Source organism: Pan paniscus, chromosome 4, assembly GCF_029289425.2.
Source record: "Pan paniscus chromosome 4, NHGRI_mPanPan1-v2.0_pri, whole genome shotgun sequence".
NCBI classification, from domain to species: Eukaryota; Metazoa; Chordata; class Mammalia; order Primates; family Hominidae; genus Pan; species Pan paniscus.
The window spans coordinates 164,346,074-164,370,159 of NC_073253.2; the positions used below are offsets into that span (position 1 = coordinate 164,346,074).

Here is a 24,086-nt window from a genome sequence, read left to right on the forward strand (position 1 = left end):
TCCATGAGCTTTGGGTGGCTGTGTCCCTGAAAAACGTGACCCCATGTATGAGATGGTGAGGCTGGTCTTGCTGTCCCCCGGCCTCTCAAATCCATGCCAGCGCACAAGGGAGCAGGTCTCTGCATCCAGCTTCAGGCAGGTGGGCAGCCTCTGAAGCCCTACACCAGCCTGATGGATTGGTTTTTCTGTTGCGCTATTATCATTTCACCACATCAGACAATAACTCCACTGGAAAATTGGGTAGTATGGTTTTTGTTTTCTCCACTGGTTTTTCACTTTTATAGCACTGTTTCACATCAATGCAGAGTTTTATAGGGACACATATTGCATGTAGTTATGTTTTAAAGTTTAGTGCCGAATTGGAAGACTAAGGTGGCTGCAAAGGGCTCTGTGAGTAGCAGAAAGCACTACCTAGAGGTACAGGGCTCCAGTCATTCAACAACTCTGAGCTCTTTTAGGGCTTCATAGAGATAAAGGAGCTAGCATTTACTAAATTCCTAACTAGGCGCCTGGCACTTTAGTTAGTAACTTCTCAAAAGTACAGTACAGGAATCATGGTTAGGAATGTGGGCTCTGGTGTCAGGCAAGCTCGAGTTTCAACTTTGGCTCAGCCAGTTACTGGCTCTGTGACCCTGAGCAAGCTGTCTAAATCTCTAGGCCTCTGTTTCTGTATCTCTAAAATGGGGATAATATTGTATCTACCTCTGAAACCTGAGAGGAAGTGACAGAATATAGGTGAAGCACTTTGCAGAGGACCTGCCCCTAGTAAATTCACCACACACATTTGGGAACTGATCAAGGCTGAAATGCCCCTGACCCTCCCTCCCCGAAATGCTTATGTTGAAACCCTAATCCCAATACCTCAGAATATAACCATATTGGAGATCAGGTTGTTAAAGTGGTGATCAGGTTAAAATGAGGCCATTAAGGTGGATCCCTAATCCAACCTAACTAGTGTCCCCATAAGAAGAGGAGGAGACACCAGGGTTATGCTACCACAGAGGCACAACCACGTGAGGAGGCAGCAGGGAAGGTGGCTATCTGCAAGCCAAGGAGAGAGGCACCAGGAGGAACTAATCCAGCCAGCATCTTGATCTTGGACTTCTGTCCTCCAGAACTGTGAGAAAATACATTTCTGTAGTTTAAGCCACTCGGTGTGTGGTATTTTGTGATGGTAGCTGAGCAAGCCATTATAGGAGCTATGATTAGCATTCCTATTGTGTAGCTAACCAACACAAGACTGAAAAAGGTGAGGTCACTTGCCCAGGGTCACCAGAAGGTGGAATTCAAACCCAGGTCCGTCTGGTTCCCAAGTTTCTGATCCTTGCTCTAATATTGGACTGCCTCAAAGAAACATGAGATCATGGTTCTGAATGCAGCTCCCAATTTGTGTGGGCTTGGAGCATGTATACGCGACACCTGTGATAAAAGCAGAAAATGGTGAATATGAAGAGGCGGCGCAGACTAGCCGAGTTCAGAGGAGGACTCAGCCCTGGGAAGCAAGTTCCCTGGAAGCTGGAGTCTAGCAGCCTTGAACTTTTTGGTGGGGAATCTGCTCCACCATGATAACAGCGCCAGTGACTTGGGGCTAAGTTGGTTGGCCACATTGCATATAGTTGTCGGGTGCCTGGGGATTAACTTTCCAAGTCACTTGCAACTCCACTGCCCAAGTGAATGACAGCAGGTTTAGCCTCAGTGGCATTTTTTTTTAAAGCTGTCAAATACCTCGTATAACTGAATGGAGAATAAATAAGTCCTCCATCTGGCTGCGAGTACAACTGCTTATGCAGCTATAGGTTTTTTTTTTGTTTTTTTTTTTTTTTTGAGACGGAGTCTCACTTTGTCAGCAGGCTGGAGTGCAGTGGCATGATCTCAGCTTACTTCAACCTCTGCCTCCCGGGTTCAAGCGATCCTCCTGCCTCTGCCTCTGAGTAGCTGGGACTACATGCACGCACCACCACACCCTGCTAATTTTTGTGTTTTTAGTAGAGACAGGGTTTCACCATGTTGGCCAGGATGGTCTCTATCTCTTGACCTCGTCATCCGCCCACCTTGGCCTTCCAAAGTGCTGGGATTACAGGTGTGAGCCACCGTGGCCGGCAGCAGCTATAAGTTTTAAACCATTACCAAATATGGAACACACTATTTGAACCTGAATCTGGGATAGGTGGGCCAAAAGGAGCCCCTTGGTCTTCTCATCCTTATAGGGCAAGGATAAACTTTTTTTCTTTTCTTTTTCTTTCTTTCTTTTTTTTTTGAGACAGAGTCTCGCTCTGCCATCTAAGCTAGAGTGCAGTGGCACAATCTCAGCTAACTGCCACCTCCACCTCCTGGGATCAGTGATTTTTGTGCCTCAGTCTCCGGAATAGCTGGGATGACAGGCATGCACCACCATGCCCAGCTAATTTTTGTATTTTTAGTAGAGATGGGGTTTCACCACATTGGCCAGGCTTGTCTCAAACTCCTGGCTTCAAGTGATCGGCCCGCCTCGGCTTCCCAAAGTGTTGGGATTACAGGCGTCAGCCACCGCTCCCAGCTGCAACGATAAATTCTTAAAAAAAAAAAAAAAAGTTGTGAACCCATGTGTCCCTCACCACTCACCCTCCGCCCTGCCGCAAGCTCTCGCATCTGGTAAAACACAGAAGGTGTATTTTGTTTGTTTGAGATGGGGGTCTCACTCCGTCGCCCAAGCTGGAGTGCAGTGGTGTGATCTCAGCTCACTGCAACCTCCATCTCCAGGGCTCAAGCGATCCCCGCACCTCAGCCTCCCAAGTAGCTGGGACCACAGGTGCAGGCCATCATGCCTAGCTATATTTTTGTATTTTTGGTAGAGGTGGGGTTTCACCATGTTGCCCAGGCTGGTCTCGAACTCCTGAGCTCAGGCAATCTGACTGCCTTGGCCTCCCAAACTGCTTAGATAACAGGCATGAGCCACTGTGCCCAGCCACGCAGAGGATTTTAATCACTGTCTGAATCTTGCCTTCTGCTCCTTCTAAAGAATTTCTGGCAATATTAACCAGTCAGCCTTTAAATAACCAGAAATCCTTCATTGTCTCTCCCATGAGTAGGTTAAAGAAAAACCTGGAAGAGGATGGCAAAGGGAGAAATTAATAGCCCATAGGCCATGCAAGATCATGCTCCATCCTGTCCTCTCTAGATGAAGCCCAGAGAGGCCAAGTAACATGCCCAGGGCCACACAGCTTACAGGTAGAAGAGCCAGCATGACGACTCAGGTCTTCCCACTCCAAGTGCAGTGTTCATCCAACCCTCCTCTAATTTGGAGACTGGACTCCTTCCCTAGGTGCTACAAAGTTTATACCACAGAGCCCAAAGCCCCAGCATATGCACTACTCTCATCAGCTGACCAGCCAAGGTCAGCCGTGACCATCTTCCATGGAGCATTTACTACGTGCTTTGTTCAATGCCAATTATTTTCCCCCAGATAATTCCCATTTATCCTCACAACAACATGGAGAGGTCAGTTCTACCATTGTCTATGTTATTGATAAGAACCTGAGACAAGAGAGGTTAAGTAACTTGCCAAAGGTTTCAGGATACACAGTGGGCAGCCCCTTAACCCTTTCACTTGACTACCTCCTCCTGTCCTCTGCTCTGGGTCAGGTGCTGCAGGAGCCTAGAAAGAACAGAAGCCCAGTCTCCACACTTGACCATGATCTACGTCAGGATGGCAGGGGGCAAATATTTATTGAGTGACCCAAGCATCGTAGAGACCTCACTGGGCATTTTGCAGACCACAGCAATATAAGTTCAGGGAACTTCCAAGATCTGGGATTCTATAGCTCATGTTCTGTGTGTTTGAACACAGAATAAGAGGACAGATACCCCACTAATACACACATGAGTCGGATGGCACTGGCTCTGAGGATGGGTGCACGGAGGGTAGCCAGCAAAATCCCAAGGGAATCCCTTGGATATATGACAGGTCCATCACCAATCCTTTTGAGCATAACTTCAGCTGCCCATGGTAATTAGCATGGCAGTGTGGTATGGTAGAAAACATAAGGACTTGGCAGAGACACAGATGTGTACTGAGTCCCAGTTCCATTGCATCCTAGTTATACAACTATGGGTAAGTTAGATACCCCTAAGCTTTAGAAATAGATTTAATGATTCTCTTCGCATGATTGTTGTGATGGTTAAGTCTAAGCATTGAGGCAAAGTGCCCAGTACAGTACTGCTTCTTAGATAGATGGGATATATATATATATGCAGTAATCTAAACTTTGAGCTTTAATTTCCTCCTCTATAAAATAAGAGCATTGATTGAGGCTTAGGCAGGGAACTCCCAGTAGAGACAAATGCAGACTCTGGAGTCAGGTTTACCCAAATGTGAACCAAATGTGAATCCTGGTTCTGCCGCTAAGTAGTTGTATGATATTGTTCAAATTCTTTAACCTTTCTGCACTTGTTTCACATCTATAGAACAGTACTAACCATAGTACCTATCCCACAGAGTTGTTAGGAGAATTAAATGAGTTAATAGACATGAAGTGCTCAGAACAGCACCTGGCACTCAACGTGTTTGCTAGCACTATTATCTATCTGAAAGTGCTATTGTAAGGATCCAAAGTACTCAAAGCGCAGGGAACTGCATACAGTGGATGCTCAATACACTAGCAGACATCTGTTATTTTTACATTTCACATCCCCTCTTCTGTCTTCTGATAACAAAATTACTCTCTACTATGGGGAACCCATTCTCTAAGCAAGTGGGATGAACACAGCTTGATAATCAGAGGACACCATCTCATTAGCAACATTGATTGGCTGGGACATGGGCATATATGACCAAGCTAAGTAATCAGTGTCTACCCTCAGTTCTTTCTGACAGGAACATTGACCAAGGCCCTCTTCACCAGGATCTCTGAATTAGTGCATTTTGAGTCTTTTGCATTAGCTCACAAACAAGTCCACGGTTCCAAGGGAGTGAAGGAGCAAGATGAAGACTTAATGACATCACCAAGCCCCCGGATCCAGCTGTTCCTGAAGCCATTCATAACTACCACTGCTCTTCTCAGTTATGTGAATCAATATATTGCCTCTTTGGGCTAAACTAACTTTAGTCACTAAACTAACTTCTGTCACTTGCTAGTGAGTGGTGTTATAGTCACAGCATAGGTTCTAATAAATATTATTTCCCTTTTCATTACTATTCAAAGCCTGTTTTTATTACATGACTATAGACTTTCCAAGAGATATTCTTCAGATAAACACGAAATATTAAGTAGTTTTGCCTATAAGACTAATAAAAAAAGTAGTATCAAGAATTGTTTATCCCACATGGCATACTCTGGTGTAGCCACCCACATAGAATCCACATTTAGCATGAAAAATGCCTCACTGTGTCTATTGAGATGCAGTGCTCTTTCAAAACAGAGCCAGTGGCATATGTATACACACTCATGATTGCACAGCTATTGATTTCTAATTTGTACCCTGCTTACTTCCAAAAAGGCTCTGGAGTGGCTGACAAAATAAGACAATGACACAAGAGGGCCATTAAGAAAAATCAAAGATCAAGCCCAGAGAGAAAAAGGGATTGCTGATTATAGCCCAAACTTGGCTATATAGCTGCTTCAATAAAAAAATTATATTTAGCTCTCAGCTTTTTGGCAGCCATTCAAAGTGTGTCATAATAGGGCACATAGAGAACTGGGCATCCTTCATGTCTACAGCTCAACACCCAGAACAGAGGCCATGCTGGAACAGACACCCAGGGAAAACCTTACTGAATGCGTGAGTGAATGAATAAATGAATGAACAGTGGATAAAAGAATCAAAGCTCACCAAGGGCACTGTTTATATCTTTAGGCCTATATCATTCATTTATTCATCTACCCATTCAACCATCACTGACGGAGTGCCTATGTGTGCCGAGCTATGCCCGGACACGGACCCAGCAAGAGATGGATACCAAAATGAGTCAAATACCATTCCTGCCTTCCCAGCTGCAGCTCTCTGACTTGAAGCAAAAGCTCAGGGTAATTTACCTCAACGCTTATTGCAACTCCTAGTCTCTTCATGCCTCCCAGAGAAAGGAGATCAGAAACTGAGGTTGTAAAGACAGGAATTGTAGGAGTAATAATAGTTGTCTTGGTGCTTACACTTATACAGCACTTTACAAAACACAAGTACACCATGATCTCATTGGATACTTACAGTTCCTCTACAAGGTAGGTAAAAGGGAGGAGAGGGTATCTCCCTTTACTGATGATATTTAGATACCGAAGGAAAAGTGACTCTCTCAAGCTCTCTCAGGACGTGGCAGATGACATAACTCATAGGTTCCCCATGCCCACGTGCCTGGCTCCCAGAATCTCAGATACCTGTTATCACCACTTGAAATTCCTACTTTGCCTGGATCAAGACCAACTCTGCAAAAAATGGCCATCACCTGATAGCCATGGGAAGGTTTCTGTGAGCAAGAACCAGCCCACCTGACATCCTGCAGCAGCTGGGATGCTCAGACCCCACCCACATAAAGTCGTCCAGCTTTCCAGCCTCCCAGGTACCTTCCCTTTGCCTTTAAACTGATGCTTATGTCTCAGATGAATAGTATATACTCTGCTGTAGTACTTAGTTAACAGCAGGTTGAAAGGTGCAATGCAATACTGGGTGGAGAGAAGGTGATTACGTGAGCACCTAAGGGCAGGGCTATGAAAGGCAGGGGATGTTACAAACCAGGGTGGTTTCTGGTATGCCCATTTGGCGTAGTTTATCCAGCTCTTCTGGACCCCCGGGCTGCTGAACAGCATTTCCTCCGCCCCCATGCCCATCCAGGCAGACCCAGACTGGAAGAGTAAAAAGGAGGGTATAGCCTTTCCTACATTTAGCAAAGTCAGCTAGGGCGACTGAGCCAGAGAAATGGGGCACACAGCAAGAGGAGACCTGACAAAGTGCAGGTGTGTCCTAGAGAAGGCAAGCGAGACCACTGCATGATTGGAATACCAGCCAACCCTTGCCTGTTCTTGTTCCAGCAAAGTGCCCTTTTAAAATAAATTTATGTATATAGTCTCTGTGTGTGTGTGTGTGTGTGTGTATAGACATATAGAAATATATATTCCTAATTCAGAACTCATTCATAAGTGCACACACTGACATGTGTTTCATGTTTCCCAATTTATCCCAGAGCCTATATGCAGTGTTTGGCTGCACAAGTAGGCATTAAATGCAACCACTGGGAATGAGAATGGTGGCCACAACGTTGGAGCCTCCCTGCAATGTTAAAGCCTTCCCAGCCAGGCTGTAAATCTTGCTACTTGACTGCAAAGCCATCCAGGACTGTGTCGCTTCATTCAGAAAGGTGTACCTTAGGCGATTCAGTACACCCCATGAACTGAGTCACTGCCAGCATGATTTCAGGTTCACTGTCGATAATTTAATTAGCACTTGCCTGACATCTACAATACATGAATCACAGTCTCCACCTTCACCTGCAACTCCAGCTCCTGGGCTTCCAAATTCTCCCACTGAATAAATAGAAGTATCTCCAACTCTCCCCTCTCCTCATTTTATCCTGGACCTCTGAAGAGAATAAAGCAAAATTCAACACATTTCTTCCTTTTCCCACAAAATCATAACCCCCCAGACCCAGAGTTCCTAGACTGGCAGCGCTAGGAAGTGGGAAAAAGGCAGGAGCTGCTTCAACCAGCAAGGTGATGAGGTTGCCGTGTTCGGTCCAAACCGTTGCCTTCTGAGACCACTGACAGTCTCGTGTGAATAAACCTATCTCAAACCCCACCTCAGGGAATTTCCCTGAAGTAAGTTCAGACCCACAATAAATGGAAGCATCGCCTCCCTCCTTGCAAGGCAATGATGGACTACCACACATCACTAGTCCTCACTGGTCACGCAAGCCGCTGATGTCTGAGAGAAGGAGCAAGAAGTCAGGCCTGGAAGTGTTTGTTGGGGGTAGACGTCATGTCAAAGCCCTGCTCCAAGTCTCTATGTCAGGGCCTAACTGCCAAGCTCCACACGGCACGGCGCTCCACAAACCACATCCTCCACATCACCAAAGCCAGGCAAGGCACAAGGTAGAGAACACAAGGCAACTCTACTCACAGTCTGGTGAGCTTCGGCGTGCTCTGGAAAAGCAATTCTGGAAGGACTTGCAGCTTATTCTTGTTCAGGCGCCTAAAGAGGAAAGAGAATGGAAGGATGTCAAGGGGACATTAAACCAGATCAAATGTATTCAGATACCACTTTAATCAATCAGTCAATCAATCAACAGGCATTAAGAGACTCTCTACGTCTTTCAGTATGGGCTGCTCAACACATGTAAGGTATATTCCCTGTTGGCGGGGCTTAGAGTCAGGTTGGGAATGCAAAGCAAAGGTCAGTCAAAAGTAAAAACACAACACATGCGCTGTGCTGCCACACCTCCATCAGTCTTGGAGAGACATCACTAATGGATCACAGTATTCCTTCCCATGGACTCCAGACAAGACTTTTGAACTTTTCTCACCATGAGCTCCGTGTAGCTATTACTGAGTGATGAAACTGGCATGTGAAATACACACCTAAAAACATAAATGGGCCAGGCACGGTGGCTCACGCCTGTAATCCCAGTACTTTGAGAGGCCGAGGCAGGCAGATCATGAGGTCAAGAGATCGAGACCATCATTGGGCAACATGGTGAAACCCCGTTTCTAATAAAAATACAAAAAAAATAGCTGGGCATGGTGCTGCATGCCTGTAGTCCCAGCTACTTAGGAGGCTGATGCAGGAGAATCGCTTGAACCCAGGAGGCAGAGGTTGCAGTGAGCTGAGATCGTGCCACTGCACTCCAGCCTGGCGACAGAGCAAGACTCTGTCTCAAAAAAAAAAAAAAAAAAAAGAAGAAGAAAAAGAAACCTTAAATGAAATATCAGAGGAAATATTCAGGATCCTAAACAGTGATCGTGGGAGCAGATAGTAGTTGCTTCAGGAACAAAGAAGAGGGCATGGCAGATCACCTTGGATTGAGGAACAAAATGGAATTCTGGCCATCTTGGCTCTGTGGACCAGAGTAGGATTCCATTGTGAGTTTTGTGGGTCCTTGGCAATTTTGCCTTTGTGGGCTGCTTTCTCCATCAAAAATTTTTTTAATATTACATTTTATAACTATGTCGGTATAAATGCAAATATATTATTACATAACATTTCTACCCAAAAGTTCATTTTTGTCTTCCAATATTAGAAGAAATTAAAACATTTTCATGGGCCCCTAACAGTATTGTAGACCCTTATCACCATCCCTGGAGATGGAGAAGTAGGCCCTGGGTCAGGGACCAAGGTCTGGGCATGAGGTATGGCTTGTGGCAAAATCTGCCCAGTAGGGATGGCTCACATTGGATGTTGGCCAACAGAGCCAGTTTCTCTTAAGCATGGTCAATGCTAAACACCCACAGAAAGGCTACCTGAGTTTTTAAGTGACACAGAGCCATCATTATGATCTCCATGAAGGCTGCTTTCTTCGGAGCACTGGGCCAAGAGAGACGCCCTGCTGCATGCTAGCCCCATGCCCCTCTGCCCTAGTGAGTTGACACAGCCTAGCAAGGGAAACAGGAAGCCACCCAAACCATGATTAAAGCATACACCCCACAGTCCCCAGTATCTTTCAGAGCCAAAGAGCAGTTCATAGCCTGGATGAATTTTTCTACTTAGAGTGAATTGAGTATGGCCTATTACATGATGTAACTGTATGATCCCCATCTGAGAGCTAAAGCAAACTAAGGAATAGAAAAGGTGAGCTTCTCCCTAGCTCCTGGCCCCAAAGCCCTGGCCCCCTTCCCCTGCCACCAAGCAGACATGATTTCCTATTTGGGATTTTGCTCCCATTTCCCCCCTTTCTTCCTAGGTCTATGGACAACAACTTTAGAGGGATGAGCGACTAGAAGGAGGTCAAGCAGGACAAAGCATGTGATAGAGAAGCATTGAAGACTTCATATAATAAGCCCACTGTCAAGAGGGTGCTACTCAGCCTGACAGCCATGCAGCGAGTGGGTAAGCACTGGGCAGGGATGCCATCCACGAGACTCCTGATGAGGAGGAGGCAAGGAGGAAAGGCTGGAAAGTTGGATAAGATAAGCTCTAATTCCCTGGCCACCACTGGGGCTGACTCGTTTTGTTTTGTTTGAGACGGAGTCTCGCTATGTTGCCCAGGCTGGAGTGCAATGGTGCAATCTCGGCTCGCTGCAACCTCCACCTCCCAGGTTCAAGTGATTCCCCCACCTCCGCCTACCGAGTAGCTGAGATTACAGGTACGCACCACCATGCCTGGCTAATTTTTGTATTTTTAGTAGAGACGGTTTTCACCATGTTGGCCCGACTGTTCTCAAACTTCTGACCTCAAGTGATCCACCCGCCTCAGCCTCCCAAAGTGCTGGAATTACAGGAGTGAGTCACCGTGCCCGGCTGAGGGCAGCCTGACTCTTACCCCAGTGCTTTTTATTTTTTAAAAATTGCAGTAAAATCACATATCATGAGATTTATCTTCTTAGCAAGAAAAAAACTGTACACTAAAAGTGTAGTTAGTTCAGTAGCGTTGAGTATATTCACATCATTGAACAACTAATCTCCAGAACTTTTTCATCTTGCAAAACCGAAATTCTGTCCCTGTTGAACAATAACTCCCCATCCCTCCTTCTCCCAGCCCCTGGCAATCACCGTTCCACTGTCTGTCTCTGATTTTGCCTGGTGCTCTTTGACCACTGCCAGTATCTGCTTTTTGTGTGTTCCCATCACTAAAGTAGAAAAAAAAAAAGTGGGGGACTCCAGGAAGAGGAGGATGAGGCAACATCTATTTTTATGTTTTGAGTAGTTCCCATGTACTCAGCGATAACAGGTGGAAGCCGTTGGAACTGGAGAAGGCTTGATGTGATGTATGTGGGATTCACCGGGGCTGGGCACAGGTCTGGCTATATTGTGCTCTTGCTGTGGGATCTGAGGCAAGCTATCTAGCCCTTTGGACCTCAGTTTCAGATCTGCAAAATGGGTTAGTGAGTCTTAAATGACACAGTGTTTACGCAAGCGTTCAGCACTGCAATAAGAGCATGACAACAGTGATGATAATGGTATGGATTGAGTTCTACATGCATGTCAAACGCCATGCCACGTGCTACACAGGCAGGATCATAACTGCAGCAGTGCTCATGGTAGGTGTCATTATTAATCCTGTCTCATACAGAATGAACCTGAAGCCTGGGAGGTCAAGCCATCCCCAAGGCCACAATGTCAGGAAGTGGTAGTGGCAGGATTTGCACCCAGTCAGTCAGCCTGCAGAGCTCTAGTTCTGAACCACCATGCTACTCAAAGCCTTTCAATAAATAACAGCTCCCTCTCCCTTTCTTAATTTTTCTGTTTCTTTTCATCCAGAGTTGCCACTTCCTCCAACCCATCCAAGGCAACGAACCACCCTGTGTACATTGCCTTCCCTGGAAAGGAACTCTCTTGGAGGTCCCCAAGGCAAGAACTGAGTCTCTATGTGGGTCTGTCTGGAACCACCCTCTATTGTCACAAGTGTACAAAGTCTTTTAAGAGTTATATTCAGAGAGCCAACACTCCATTCCAGGCAAAAATCCTAAAACCCAGCTTGCTGCTGTCTTCAGTGAGTAGGGTGTTCGGTTTGCTGAAAACCCTAAACCAGAGTTGAAGCTAAAAATAAAACCAGCTTGGCTCCAAGGCTCCTGGAAGGGAAGGAATCATTTTCAGTTTTTTGCCGGTATTTGTGGCTGGACAAAAATAAGAATATAACTAAATTTAGCCAATTGTGTGCTGCCCACTGCTTCATAAACCCTGAATGAGGATTCTGGGACAGATGGGTGGGGCTCTGCTCCCAAAAGCCTTGGGACCTTTCCACTTAAGCTCGAGCAGGTCGCCTGCTGGTTCTCAATATCAGAAGGAGCTAGATACTGTATTTCCAGGTAACTGCAGGATTTACTTATGTTTACTGAGTGAACAGCCGGGCCTGGAAAGTCTTCCTTGAAAAGATCATGAAGGCTCCAAGCTGCATAAGGTACACTTCCCATGTGGCTTCTGTGAAAGCAGCCCCTCAACAGGAAAATGAACAGAATGAGACATGCTGTTCTCCTGATAAACAGGTAAGTGCCGGGTGCAGACAGCGGCTATTGGCCATGGTACACTCATGCCATCTGCTGTTCTGTTACTCTGGGTCCAGAGGTGGAAATCTCCTGCCATAGTTCAAGCTGGAAGTAAATCCATGACTACTGAATGGAGAACAGGACTGAATGGAACTCATATGAGGACAGAACTGAGGAAGTCAGCAAATGAGATGTGGGCCAGGGCAATGACAGGATAAGGCCTTCCTAGGTATTCCCTCTCCCACTAAGATCAAAACTCCTCAGCTCTCCTGATGCAACAATGGGGAGCATAAAGATAAAAAAAAACCAACTGGCTGCTGAGTTGCAAAGCCATACTGCTTTTCAGCCTGAATTGAGAAGCACTAAGAAATAGGCCCTTGTCTTTGTGGAACCACTAAAGGCCTTTCTAGATGTACCTGGGTGTAAGATATAAATAGAAGTTTTTGCCACTTCATCGAACCCATCCATGTATCCATTCAACCATTCATCCATCCAACTGTTCATTTATCTGTACATCCAACCACCATCCATCTATCCATCAACCAACCCATCTACCCAAGCATTCACTCATCCATCCAACCACCATTTACCCATCCATCCATTCTTTCATTTCTCCAGTTTTTCAATATGAACATACAAAAATGAATAAGATACAGTCCCTTCTTTTAAAAATGTCATATGCTAGTGAAGAAGACAGACCTGAAAACAAAAAATTGCCATGTTCTTGAAAGCGAAGGTGTCGTGGGAACACAGTGGAGCAGCAGCTAACCCAGTCCTTGTTAAAAGAAGGCTTCCCAAGGAAGATGGTTTTGAGTTTAGTTTTAAAGGATGACTAGAACTCTTTAGGAGACAGAGATGGAGACTTCTAGACTGAGAGAGCAGTATGTGCTCTGTACTCCATGGAGGGCCAGGAGACAGGAGTATTTGGGAAGCAGGCTTGCACTGCTAGAACACAGAGGTGACCTGCGAACACAAGTGATGAAGGTGTACAACTAGGCAGCAGTCATACCACAAAGGGCCTTTTTATCCATAATAAAGAATTTGGGTTTGGCTTTTTACAGATAGTAAGAGGGAGCCAGAGAAAGGGTTTGAGCAAGGGAGTGATAATCTGGTTTGAATTTTAAAAAGTTCTCGGCCGGGCGTGGTGGCTCATGCCTGTAATCCCAGCACTTTGGGAGGCCAAGGTGGGCAGATCACGAGGTCAGGAGCTCGAGACCAGCCTGGCCAACATGGTGAAACCCCGTCTCTACTAAAAATATAAAAATTAGCTTGGCATGGGGATGCACATCTGTAATCCCAGCTACTCGGGAGGCTTAGGCAGGAGAATCACTTGAACCCAGGAGGCAGAGGTTGTGGTGAGCTGAGATCCCACCACTGCAAGCCAGCCTGGGCGACAGAGCAAGACTCCAACTCAAAAAACAAACAAACAAACAAACTATACACACACACACACACACACACATATGTGTGTGTATATTTATATATATATATATATAAATATACACACACACACACACATACATACATATACACATGTCTCCTGAGTAGCAGTAAGCCCAGTTTGGAGGAGGTTGAAATCGGAAGCAGGAAAACCAGTTAAAAGTGTTCTTGGGTAACTAGTGTCTCTGCATGAAGACCTGATTAAGGATAACAGTGCGGCTGAAGTGTAGGAGAGAGAGGTGAGGTATAATCGGCTGGGTTTTGTGACAGGATGTACGTGAGGATTGGTCTCTGCGTGAAGACCTGGTTAAGGATAACAGTGCGGCTGAAGTGTAGGAGAGAGAGGTGAGGTATAATCGGCTGGGTTTTGTGACAGGATGTACATGAGGATTCAGGGAGTTACAGGAGTGCAGGTATGAAAAGTCGCTCCAGGTGGGGTAACTGATCAGTCAAATTACCAATCCCTAATGAGAGGAATAGAGAAGGGAGGAACACTGTGCGGAAGGTGGTGTGTTTAGATTCAGGATTTCTGCAATGCTGAAATCTCTCAAATATGTTTTGACAGCTAATAGCAGTAGTTAGTAATAATACTAAAACCATGAGCCAGGCATTGTACTGAGCACTTTACATGCACTATCTCATTTAATCTCCATGGAAACATTCGGAGGCCAGTGCTCTTAGCATCCCTATATTTAGGAAATACTGGCCTAAGAAGGTTAAGAACTTGCCCAAAGTCAAGCTTGACCAACGTGATAGTTGGTGGGACTTGAACCCAGGTGCCTGCTGCTAAGCCTGTGCTCTTACCTACTATGTGTAGTGAGAATTCTTAATTTAGCCCTTCATTATAAACTGTCTTATCATCTAAGTTTCAAGGACTAAGGGTGGGAAATACAACTAAAAAGTCCTTTGCGTCCCAACAGTAGCCAACACAGCATCAGGCACACAAAGAACCTTCCAGAAGGGCCTGCTGAATTTCATGAATAAATCAAAAGGTAGGAAAGGCCAGCTAGGGGAGCCTGATGAATCAATAGCCCTGCTGATCCGGGAAGTCAGACTGTGTGAGGGTAAACAGGGCTCCCAGAGGGCCTGCCTACCTGAGTCTGTCTTCATCGTTCAGAAACTTCTTAGAGACTCAGCTTTCAGAGGTATCAACCTCACTGACAAGTAAGGTGAGCAGGGTGAAGGGGTCACTACTTCCCCTCCCTCAGGAAAGGGAAGGGGTGAGGGGCCACTAGGGCCTGGGCATGGCCCACTGCACATCAAATCCCCTCCTTTCCTCAGGGAGCTGTGGGCTGTCAGCTGCCCAATCAGGCCTGAGGGAGGAAGAAAGTCAAAGTGTGCTAACCCCTACAGGTCACCAGGACTGCTTGCTTTAGTAATGAACTCAATTGTTTCCCCTTCCCCAGGCAGCTTCTTAGGCAGCCTGAATTCTTTCTCCGTCTACTGGTACTTTCAGAAACACTCACATGTCTCAACAACAAGGACCCAAGCAGCTTTGTTATCTAGTGCAAAAGCTCCATGCCACCCCCAATGGAGAGAGGGAGAGGGACAATGCTTCCTGCCAGCTGCTGCTCCAGGCCAGCAAGCGCCAGGGATGATGACTGCAGACTCCGGGCAAGGGCAGAACCAAACTTCACAAGCCTCAAACATCAGTTCAGAGATGACATCATCAACTATGAAGATGTACAGATGTCACTATAACTCAGGGGCAAAAAACTTGAACTCTGGAGAGTCAAAAGAGTAGAGATCCTTGATCTGGGGCTGTTCCCACTAGTTGTTTACTGTAGTTACTGAAGGCCTTTTACTTCCTTGGTTTCCTCACCTGTCTAACAGCCAATTCAGGCTTTTTTTTCCTGCTATGCAAATTTTCATAATGCAAACTGGATGTAATCTGAGCAATTCAGCAAGGAAGCTAATTTGTGATGGTTGTTGTTTTATACCAGTGTCATGATCAGGAATGGTCCCCATATGTGGGGCAGGAAAGCCTAATGGCTTACAGACTCAATACCCAGGGCCATTTTAGTTGAATGATGCTATTCTTTGCCTTTGAGGCTTCCCTTTTTTGGAGGGACAAGCAGCTTCATTGAGATATAATGGAGCTTCCTTATAGTAAGTGTGGACCAACCCACAATTTATTTTGATGGCTTAGCCGCGAGTTGACCTGAGATTTATCTTCCGTGGTATTCAGTATTTGATCAATGACATTTAGGCTGGCTTACACCAGTTTTGAAATCAGTTATTTTTTAGTTTGTAAGTTCTGAAAGTCCTAATAGCAATTAAAAACCCCTTTATTTTTGACATTTCTGTAGGAGAAAGAACTTTGTGGTCATACTTTAAAATTCTGATCCCTAAGCAGTTTTTTTTTTCCCTCACTGAAGATGTTTGCAAGAACCCTTTTAAAAAATAACCTAAAGATTATTTTAGGAACACAATTATTATGTAATAGCAAAACATGTACCTCATGGGATACCTGAAAGGGCTGAATGGTTTAACATCTGTAAAGGGCTTTGCAATGTTTCTCAAGGGCTCAATAAGTGGTAGCTGTTACAGCTACTGTTATTATCACTATAATTGTCCCTAGATGTCCCAAGAGGTTGGAAATTCAGGAGATTTATTTCTCCTTCATAGATGACTATATCGGTCAACAAGGCAATAACAAATGAACTCCAAAATCTCAGTGGGTTAACACAATAAACACTTATTCCACACTCACGTAAAGGGCTTGTTCCATGTGGTATGATACCTTAGAGAACATGTGGCCTCCAAGGCTGCTGTGCCAGGGGAAGAGAAGGAAGGAGGAAGTACATCAGCTCTTAACTCCCTTGACCCAGCAGTGACTCATACCACTTCTCACATGATTGGCCAGAACTAGTCACATGGCACAAACCTAGCTGCAAAGGAAGCTGGGAAATCTACAGGAACACTTGGATATTTTGTTGAGGACTATCTTAACCACCAGTATGCCTTAAGCATCAAAACAGCACAGATCTCTTTGTCAGCCAGGTGCAGTGGCTCATGCCTACAGTCCTAGCACTTTGGGAGGCCAAAGCGGGAGGATTGCTTGAGTCCAGAAGTTTGAGAGCAGCCTGGGAAATATAGTGAAACCTCATCTCTACAAAAAATCCAAAGAATTAGCTGAGCATGGTGCCACACACCTATACTCACAGCTACTCAGGAGGCTGGGTGGGAGGATTGCTTAAGCTTGGGAGGTGGAGGTTGCAGTGAGCCAAGATCATCCCACTGCACTCCAGCCTATGCAACAGAACAAGACCCTATTTCAAAAATAAATAAATAAAATAAAAAAAATGAAAATCTTCGTCCTTGTCCATCTATCCATCCTTCCTTCCTTTTTTATCTTCACATAGGGCACTTACTACTATGAGCTAAGTGTTGTGTTAGGTGTTTTATCTGTATTATCTCACTTCGTCCTTAAAGCAACTCTTGAAGCAGACACTGTTACAGTCATTAAGATAAGGAAACTGAGGCACAGCAAGGTTATGTAGCTTTTCCAAAACCACACAGCCCAAACTTAAGGCTTGATCAGAGGTCTCTTGGACACTAAAACCTGTGATTTTAACCCCCTTGCCATTCTGCTTCTCTAACTTTTTGGAGCCTTGGTTGACAGAAGGATGCCCAATAATCCCAGCAGGGAGGATAGAAACAAGGTATATTTGCCGGCCCTGCCTCTCTGGTTTCAGAAGAAGGCTATGAGAGTCTCAGGAAATCCTTGCCCTATTTATGTGGTTATAGACAACTCTGGGGGCTTTGTCAGGATCACATCCTACTGAGATCCAGCTCAGGACTCCAGTATGAAAAGAAAACAAGCACAAAGCTCCCCCACCCCACCCTTGCCCACAACACAGACATACCAAACAACCTCTTTTGACCTTTCCTGTACCTCACATTGGATTACTTTTTCTCCAATGACATGGCTGTTAGGGAAATGTAGAGTACATAATGGCCTGAGCCTGCCTTGCCTCTGACCCCTGCCCTGCCTCTGACCCCTGCCCTGCCTCTGACCCCTGCCCTGGCTACTCCCATATGCCCCTGATGCCCAAATGCCCCTGCATCCAGAAGACCTTGATTTCAGGAGAAACGAAGGGGGTGAGGGAGAAGATGGACAAGAGTCCTGTCTACACAGAGGTGGAAAATCACTGGTTCTGCAGAGAATGGGCCAAAAGGCACTGTGAGTCCTCTAGTTCCAGGATGGCTGATTCACAGGCCTAAGTAAATTTTGCCCAGAACAATGCAGGGGAACCCCAGAGGCCGTAGCCAATAGGTTGCTTTATCTAGGACTACAGTCAAGGGCATGGGTCTCTGGGGAGCCCCAGAAGATTGTACAAGGGTATATATTAGTACACTAGGGCTCAGACTCCAAGAAAACATATCTAGGGTGGAAGAAAGCACATATTTATGCGTGCATGTGAATGTGCACACACACACACAGCAGATAATAATGTACATGCAAGTTAATAGTCATTTATAACTTCAGAGCTGGCCAGACCCATTTCAGGCAGTCAGACCACTTGGCAATCACCAAAGCTGCATCCCTATAGTGACCTCTTCCCCATGACATCTCATAATGCGGCCAAGAAAGCAGACAACTCCCCAGATTCAAGAATCACTCCTGGATCTCTTTGGAGATTTTCTACTCTTGCAGCTTTCCCCGGATCAGAGTTTTTGCACATGCTCTTCCCTTCTCTGGGAATGCTCTTTACCCTGCTACCAGGATAACAGCCGCAGAGGTGTTAAGAAGTAGTCAAATTCTATAAATAATTTGAGGGTAGAGCAGACAGGATTTGCTGATGGATTGGAGGCAAGGCAAGAGAGAAAAGGGGAGTCAAGGATGAGGCTGATATTTTGGCCTGTGCATCTAAAACTTTGGAACTACTGTTACCCAAGATGGGGGAAGACTGTGGGTAGAGCAGGGGGTTGGGGGCAGATTTGGATATGTTAAATTTGATATGCCTACAAATATTCCCAATTATAGATGCCCAACAGATGATTGGATATACACATATGGGGCACTCAGGGATAAGACCAAGATAGAGAGATGTAGGTGGTAATTTAAAGCCATGAACTTGGATGTGGTTACCATGGGAGATGAAGATAAGGCAAGAGGAGTGTGGACTGAGTTCTGGGCTACACCAGCCAGAGCGAGGAGGAAACAGCCCCCAGTGTCGTGGGGGAGAAGCAAGAGAGAGCATAGTTGTGAAGGCCAAGTGAAGGGAGAGTTTCAAGAGAGGAGGGAGATAGGGAGGGAGGGAGGAACTGGTTAGCCAACTTCTGCTGAGACACAAAGATGAGGATAACATTGGGTTGGGCAATGAAGAGCCCACTGGTGACCCTGCAAAGAGTTGCTTGGTCCAAAGATGGGCATGACCTATTAGCAGGAGTGGTTCAAAAAAGAGTGGGGGAAAATAAAAAGAAACAATGATGTTGAGACATCCAAAATAAAGGAGGAGAGAAAACGGGTTGACAGCTAGGAGAGAATGTGGTCAAGTCGGGTTTTATTGTTTAAGATGGAGGAAATCGTGACATGCTTCAGTGCTGATGAGAATGACATAGGAGAGAGGCACATTGATGATTCAGGGGAGAGGGGAGAAAAATTTTAGAGTGAAGCTCCTGAACAGGCAACAAGAGGTAATCCCAGTGCACAGGGATGGCAGTGGCCTTTGGCAGGGCCAGAGATGGGTCACCTGTGGCAACAGCAGGAAGGCAGAAGTCAGGGGACGGGGGGTGGCAGATGTGATGGTGGGTGTCTGTGGAGGGTCTCTTCTGACCACTTCTGTTTCCTCAGTGAAAAACAAAGCCAGATTCTCAGTAGAGGCCAGGGAGAGATGAGGAGGTATGATGACTGAGAAGGAAAGGTGAGACATCGCTGCTTAGGAAAGGCTGGAGGGTTGCCGGGCGGCAGCCAATGCCCATTTGAGGTTAGTGGTCATGAGCTATAAGTGAGATTCATCCACAGAAGTGTGTGTTTTTCTTCAGCAACATTCAAGTCCCCTGGGTGAGAGGGTGCAAACAATAGAAGGCCGAATTCAGCCAAGGTTAGGGCGTTTCCAGGCAACTATGATGGAGGAAGAGAGGGGCCCAGGAATTGAGGGAATGTGCTGAGAGCAATTATGAAAATGAGCCATGAAATCTATGCTGAGTAATGAGGGAGGGGGCCTCATTAAGCAGGTGAGGGATGGTGACAAATGACAAAGTCTATGAATTATACGCCTCTGCAGGGTCTAAGAACTCTTGGACAGGGCATGGCGCTGGGGCTTAGGAAGGCTGTGCTATATAATTCTAGCTCTGCCCTAGAGCTATGCAACTCCATGTAAACCACAGCCCTGGTTTCCTCCATCAACAGAATCAGTGGGTTGGATGAGATGAGTCCTAAGATGACCTATTCTATTCTCCTTATTCTGAGAGCTGGAGAGAATATTTGAATTTTAATGTACTGCATGGCCTTAGGATTTAATCTCCCTATGCCTTGGTTTCTTCATGTGAAAATGGGCATAATGATACCTACTACAATATCCATTCAAATGTGTAGTGCCATGAGAAGATTTTTGTCTGTTTTGTTCACTGCCACTTGAGCCTGGCAACTAGTAGGTGCTCAATAAATACTTGTTGGTTAGTTGGTTGGTTCATCGGTTGGTTGGTTCATTGGTTGGTTGAATGACTAAATGAGTGAATATCTACTCCACTTATCTAACAGAATTACTGAGGAACAGATGAGCCAAAGGGGGCAAACTTTGTGAACAACTGAAAGTGCTATAAGTTGTGTGCTGCTGCCCAAGCCCCCTGTGCTGGCTATTTCACTTCAGCTGTTAAAACTAGAGTATTTCATTAGGCACCTTCCAGAGTATCACAACCAGGTTACTGAACAGTCACAATCACAGTAGCACAAATCAAACACTTTGACCCATACTGCTTGAAAGAGGGTCCTGAGAGCTTGGAGCAAGAGGCTCATGCCAGCAGTTCTGTGCAGTAGGGTGAGAGAAGCAGAGGCAGCTTCAGAACAGAGTGAAGCCAGAGTCAGGGCAAGCATTCTTACACCAGGTGGGACATCCACATAAGGTTTCTATATGAGAAGAGTGAGGGGTGCGATTAATAAAAGGAAAAAGCAGATGTCCCCCAAAAGCTAACTTTCTCTTTTCCATGCTGTCTGGGAATAAATATGGCAGGGCTATGTTGGGGGCAGGGAAGAGGGACTGAGAATGCGTTAGCAACACTCTGCAAAAGCACGCTCCATCAAGATGCTAAGCATGCCTTGGGCAGCCTGTGGTTAATATCTACTCATTTCTATGAGGAATTAAGAGAAAAATACTTCAGGCACCTATTAGGATTTTTTTCCCCTTTTAAGACCCCCAAAACAATGCAGCAAAGCTGGTTCTAAATCAGATGGCATGAGCACAGTCCACCACAGATTCTCCATGTTCTCTCTGGGTTATTCTAAGGCCTTTCATCTAGGTCTCCAACCCCTTCCACTCACAGGTAGGAAACTGCCAGATGCAAATTGAAATAGAAATACTCTAGCTAGTAGATATCAGGGAGGGCAGGTACAACTCAGCACACATTTTCTGGAAGTGTACTGTTTAAAATGATCCTGTTTGAACCCATTGGCCTTTTCTTTTGTTCTGAGTTAGTTCAAAGTGACAAAGTCCTGACAGTAAACGATTCAAACATTCCTAGTTTGTGAATGACAAATTTCTCTTTCATTTTTGTTCTAAACACTCAAAATCTGCAAGATCTGTTAATGATGGTGTGCCTCTCTGTGTGTTTATCTAGGCATTTACATCTACATTTACATATACAGCAACAACAAAAAGAGTTCTTTTAAGCCTTTTCTGGCATAAGCCAAAGAACGTAGAATAATTATCTGTGACCAATTCTCATCTATAACTAATTAGAATTTTTATTTTCTCATAGCATTTCTTCTCGATTCAGGTCCAAGGTTTTTTTGTTTTTTTTTTCTTTTTGCTAGAAAAGGAAGATACCTGGATAATATGAGAACTGTAGGATGGAAAGGGAGCTGGGTAAAAGGGGGAAAGGGGCACTTTTCAGATTGCATTGTCACTTCGATCTGATTGAATCTTTTCCTTATTCTTTTTTTTTTTTTTTTTTAATGTTTTTCCAGCACAGGAAGGATTTCTCAACCCTCTGGCTATTGCATTTGAACTGAAGTCTGCAGAAATAGTTTAAGAGCCCCGGCTCACCTCGCTCACTCCCATCTCAGGCGAGCAGTTCCACATCCCAACCACAGCTTTGCGATCCCATCCAAACTTAGTGGCGTTTCAAACTGAATCCCAGATGTTCACTTACTGAGAAATAAATGAATGGCCCAATTCGTGGACTGAAGCAGGGACCCTCACAAATAGATTCCAGGTGTGTTGGCCTCTGGACCACTATCTTTCTCTGTTTTACATACACATACATACATACATACACACGCACACACACACACACACACACACACACGGCACCAAGTCCATCCTGAAAAGAATTCAACGTCATCTCCAAGTTAGAGCCAGTATAGGATGAACAGAGGTAGTTACCTAACACAAATAACATATTTTCAATTGTGAATGAAGGCAAAGGGCTCCACATTCACACTCCTTTGCCTTCAATAACCAAAATCATGATGTGTTTGATGTTCAAACTCAGCTTAGGCTTAAAAGAACTAAGAACGGCTAAATGACCTGAATTATCATCACTGTTCATTATCCATCTTAGCTGCCTTCTTGTGTTCCCCTGTGCTATGGTCCAAATGTTTCTGTCCTTCCCCCACTAAAATTCACATTCAAAATTCAACCACTGAGATGACGGCATTTGGAGGTGGGACCTTTGGGCGGTGATTGGGCCATGAGGGTGGAGCCCTCATGAATGGGATTAGTGCTTCCTTGCATCTTCCACAATGTGAGCACATAAGCCAGAAGGCACCATCTATGACCAGAAAGTGGGTCCTCACCAGACACCAAGTATACTGGCACCTTCCTTGATCTTGGACTTCCCCTTATTTATTTATAAGCCACCCAGAGTATGCCATTTTGTTATAGCAGCTGGAATGGACTAAGACTACACAATTCTTATGTCAAATTTAACAAGCACCTACTGTTTGCTTACCTGGGGGCAAACAGGGAAGAAAAAAAAAAGAAAAGGAAAGATCTGCCTCAAAGAATTCATAGTAGTGTTTTGAAACATCAAAATTCCAGTTGCTTACTTATAAATTAAGAAATTCATATTCTGTGAAGAAAGTCATTGGGTAGCTTGATGGGAATAGCATTGAATCTACATATTATTACTTTGGCAGTAGGGCCATTTTCACAATACTGATTCTTCCTATCCATGAGCATGGGATGTTTTCTTATTTGTATCCTTTCTTATTTCCTTGAGCAGTGGTTTGTAGTTCTCCTTGCAGAGGTCCTTCACATTCCTTGTTAGTGGTATTCCTAGATATTTTATTCACTTAGTTGCAATTGTGAATGGGAGTTCACTACTTTAAATTTCATATGGAACCCAAAAAAGAGCCTGTATAGCCAAGAAAATCCCAAGCAAAGAGAACAAAGCTGGAGGCATCATGCTACCTGACTTCAAACTACACTAATAGGCTACAGTAACCAAAACAGCATGGTACTGGTACCAAAACAGATATATAGACTAATGGAACAGAACAGAGGCCTCAGAAATAACTCCACACATCTACAACCATCTGAACGTTGACAAACCTAACAAAAACAAGCAATGGGGAAATGATTCCCTATTTAATAAGTGGTATTGGGAAAACTGGCTAGTCATATGCAGAAAACTGAAACTGGACGCCTTCCTTATACCTTAGACAAAAATTAAGATGGATTAAAGACTTAAATGTTAGCCCTAAAACCATAAAAACCCTACAAGAAAACCTAGGCAATACAGTTCAGGAGATAGGCATGGGCAAAGAGTTAATGTCTAAAACACCAAAAGCAATGGCAATAAAAGCCACAATTGACAAATGGGATCTAATTAAACTAAAGTGCTTCTGAAGAGCAAAAGAAACTATCATCAGAGTGAACAGGCAACTTACAGAATGGGAGAAAATGTTTACAATCTATCCATCTGACAAAGGGCTAATATTCAGAATCTACAAAGAACTTAAATTTACAAGAAGAAAACATACAACCCCATCAAAAAGTAGGCGAAGGATATGGACAGATACTTCTCAAAAGAAGACATTTATGCAGCCAACAAACATATGAAAAAAAGCTCATCATCACTGGTCATTAGAGAAATGCAAATCAAAACCACAATGAGATACCATCTCACATCACTTAGAATGGCGATCACTAAAAAGTCAGGAAACCATAGATGCTAAAAAGGATATGGAGAAATAGGAACACTTTTACACGTTGGTGGGAGTGTAAATTAGTTCCACCATTGTGGAAGACAATGTGGCGATTCCTCAAGGATCTAGAACCAGATTTGACTTAGCAATCCCATTACTGAGTATACACCCAAAGAATTATAAATCATTCAACTATAAAGACACATGCACATGTATGTTTATTGCAGCAC

At 44.8% G+C, this 24,086-nt stretch overlaps 1 protein-coding gene across 1 annotated transcript in view; it reads right to left on the bottom strand.

Moving 5' to 3' along the window:
- The window catches only part of SLIT3 (slit guidance ligand 3), a 639,400-nt gene that overhangs the window by 523,672 nt on the left and 91,642 nt on the right, over positions 1-24,086 (bottom strand). Inside the window, exon 4 of the mRNA XM_014345150.4 lies at positions 8,083-8,154. Within this exon, the coding sequence (XP_014200636.3) occupies positions 8,083-8,154 (72 nt within the window). The remainder of the gene's footprint in view (positions 1-8,082; positions 8,155-24,086) is intronic.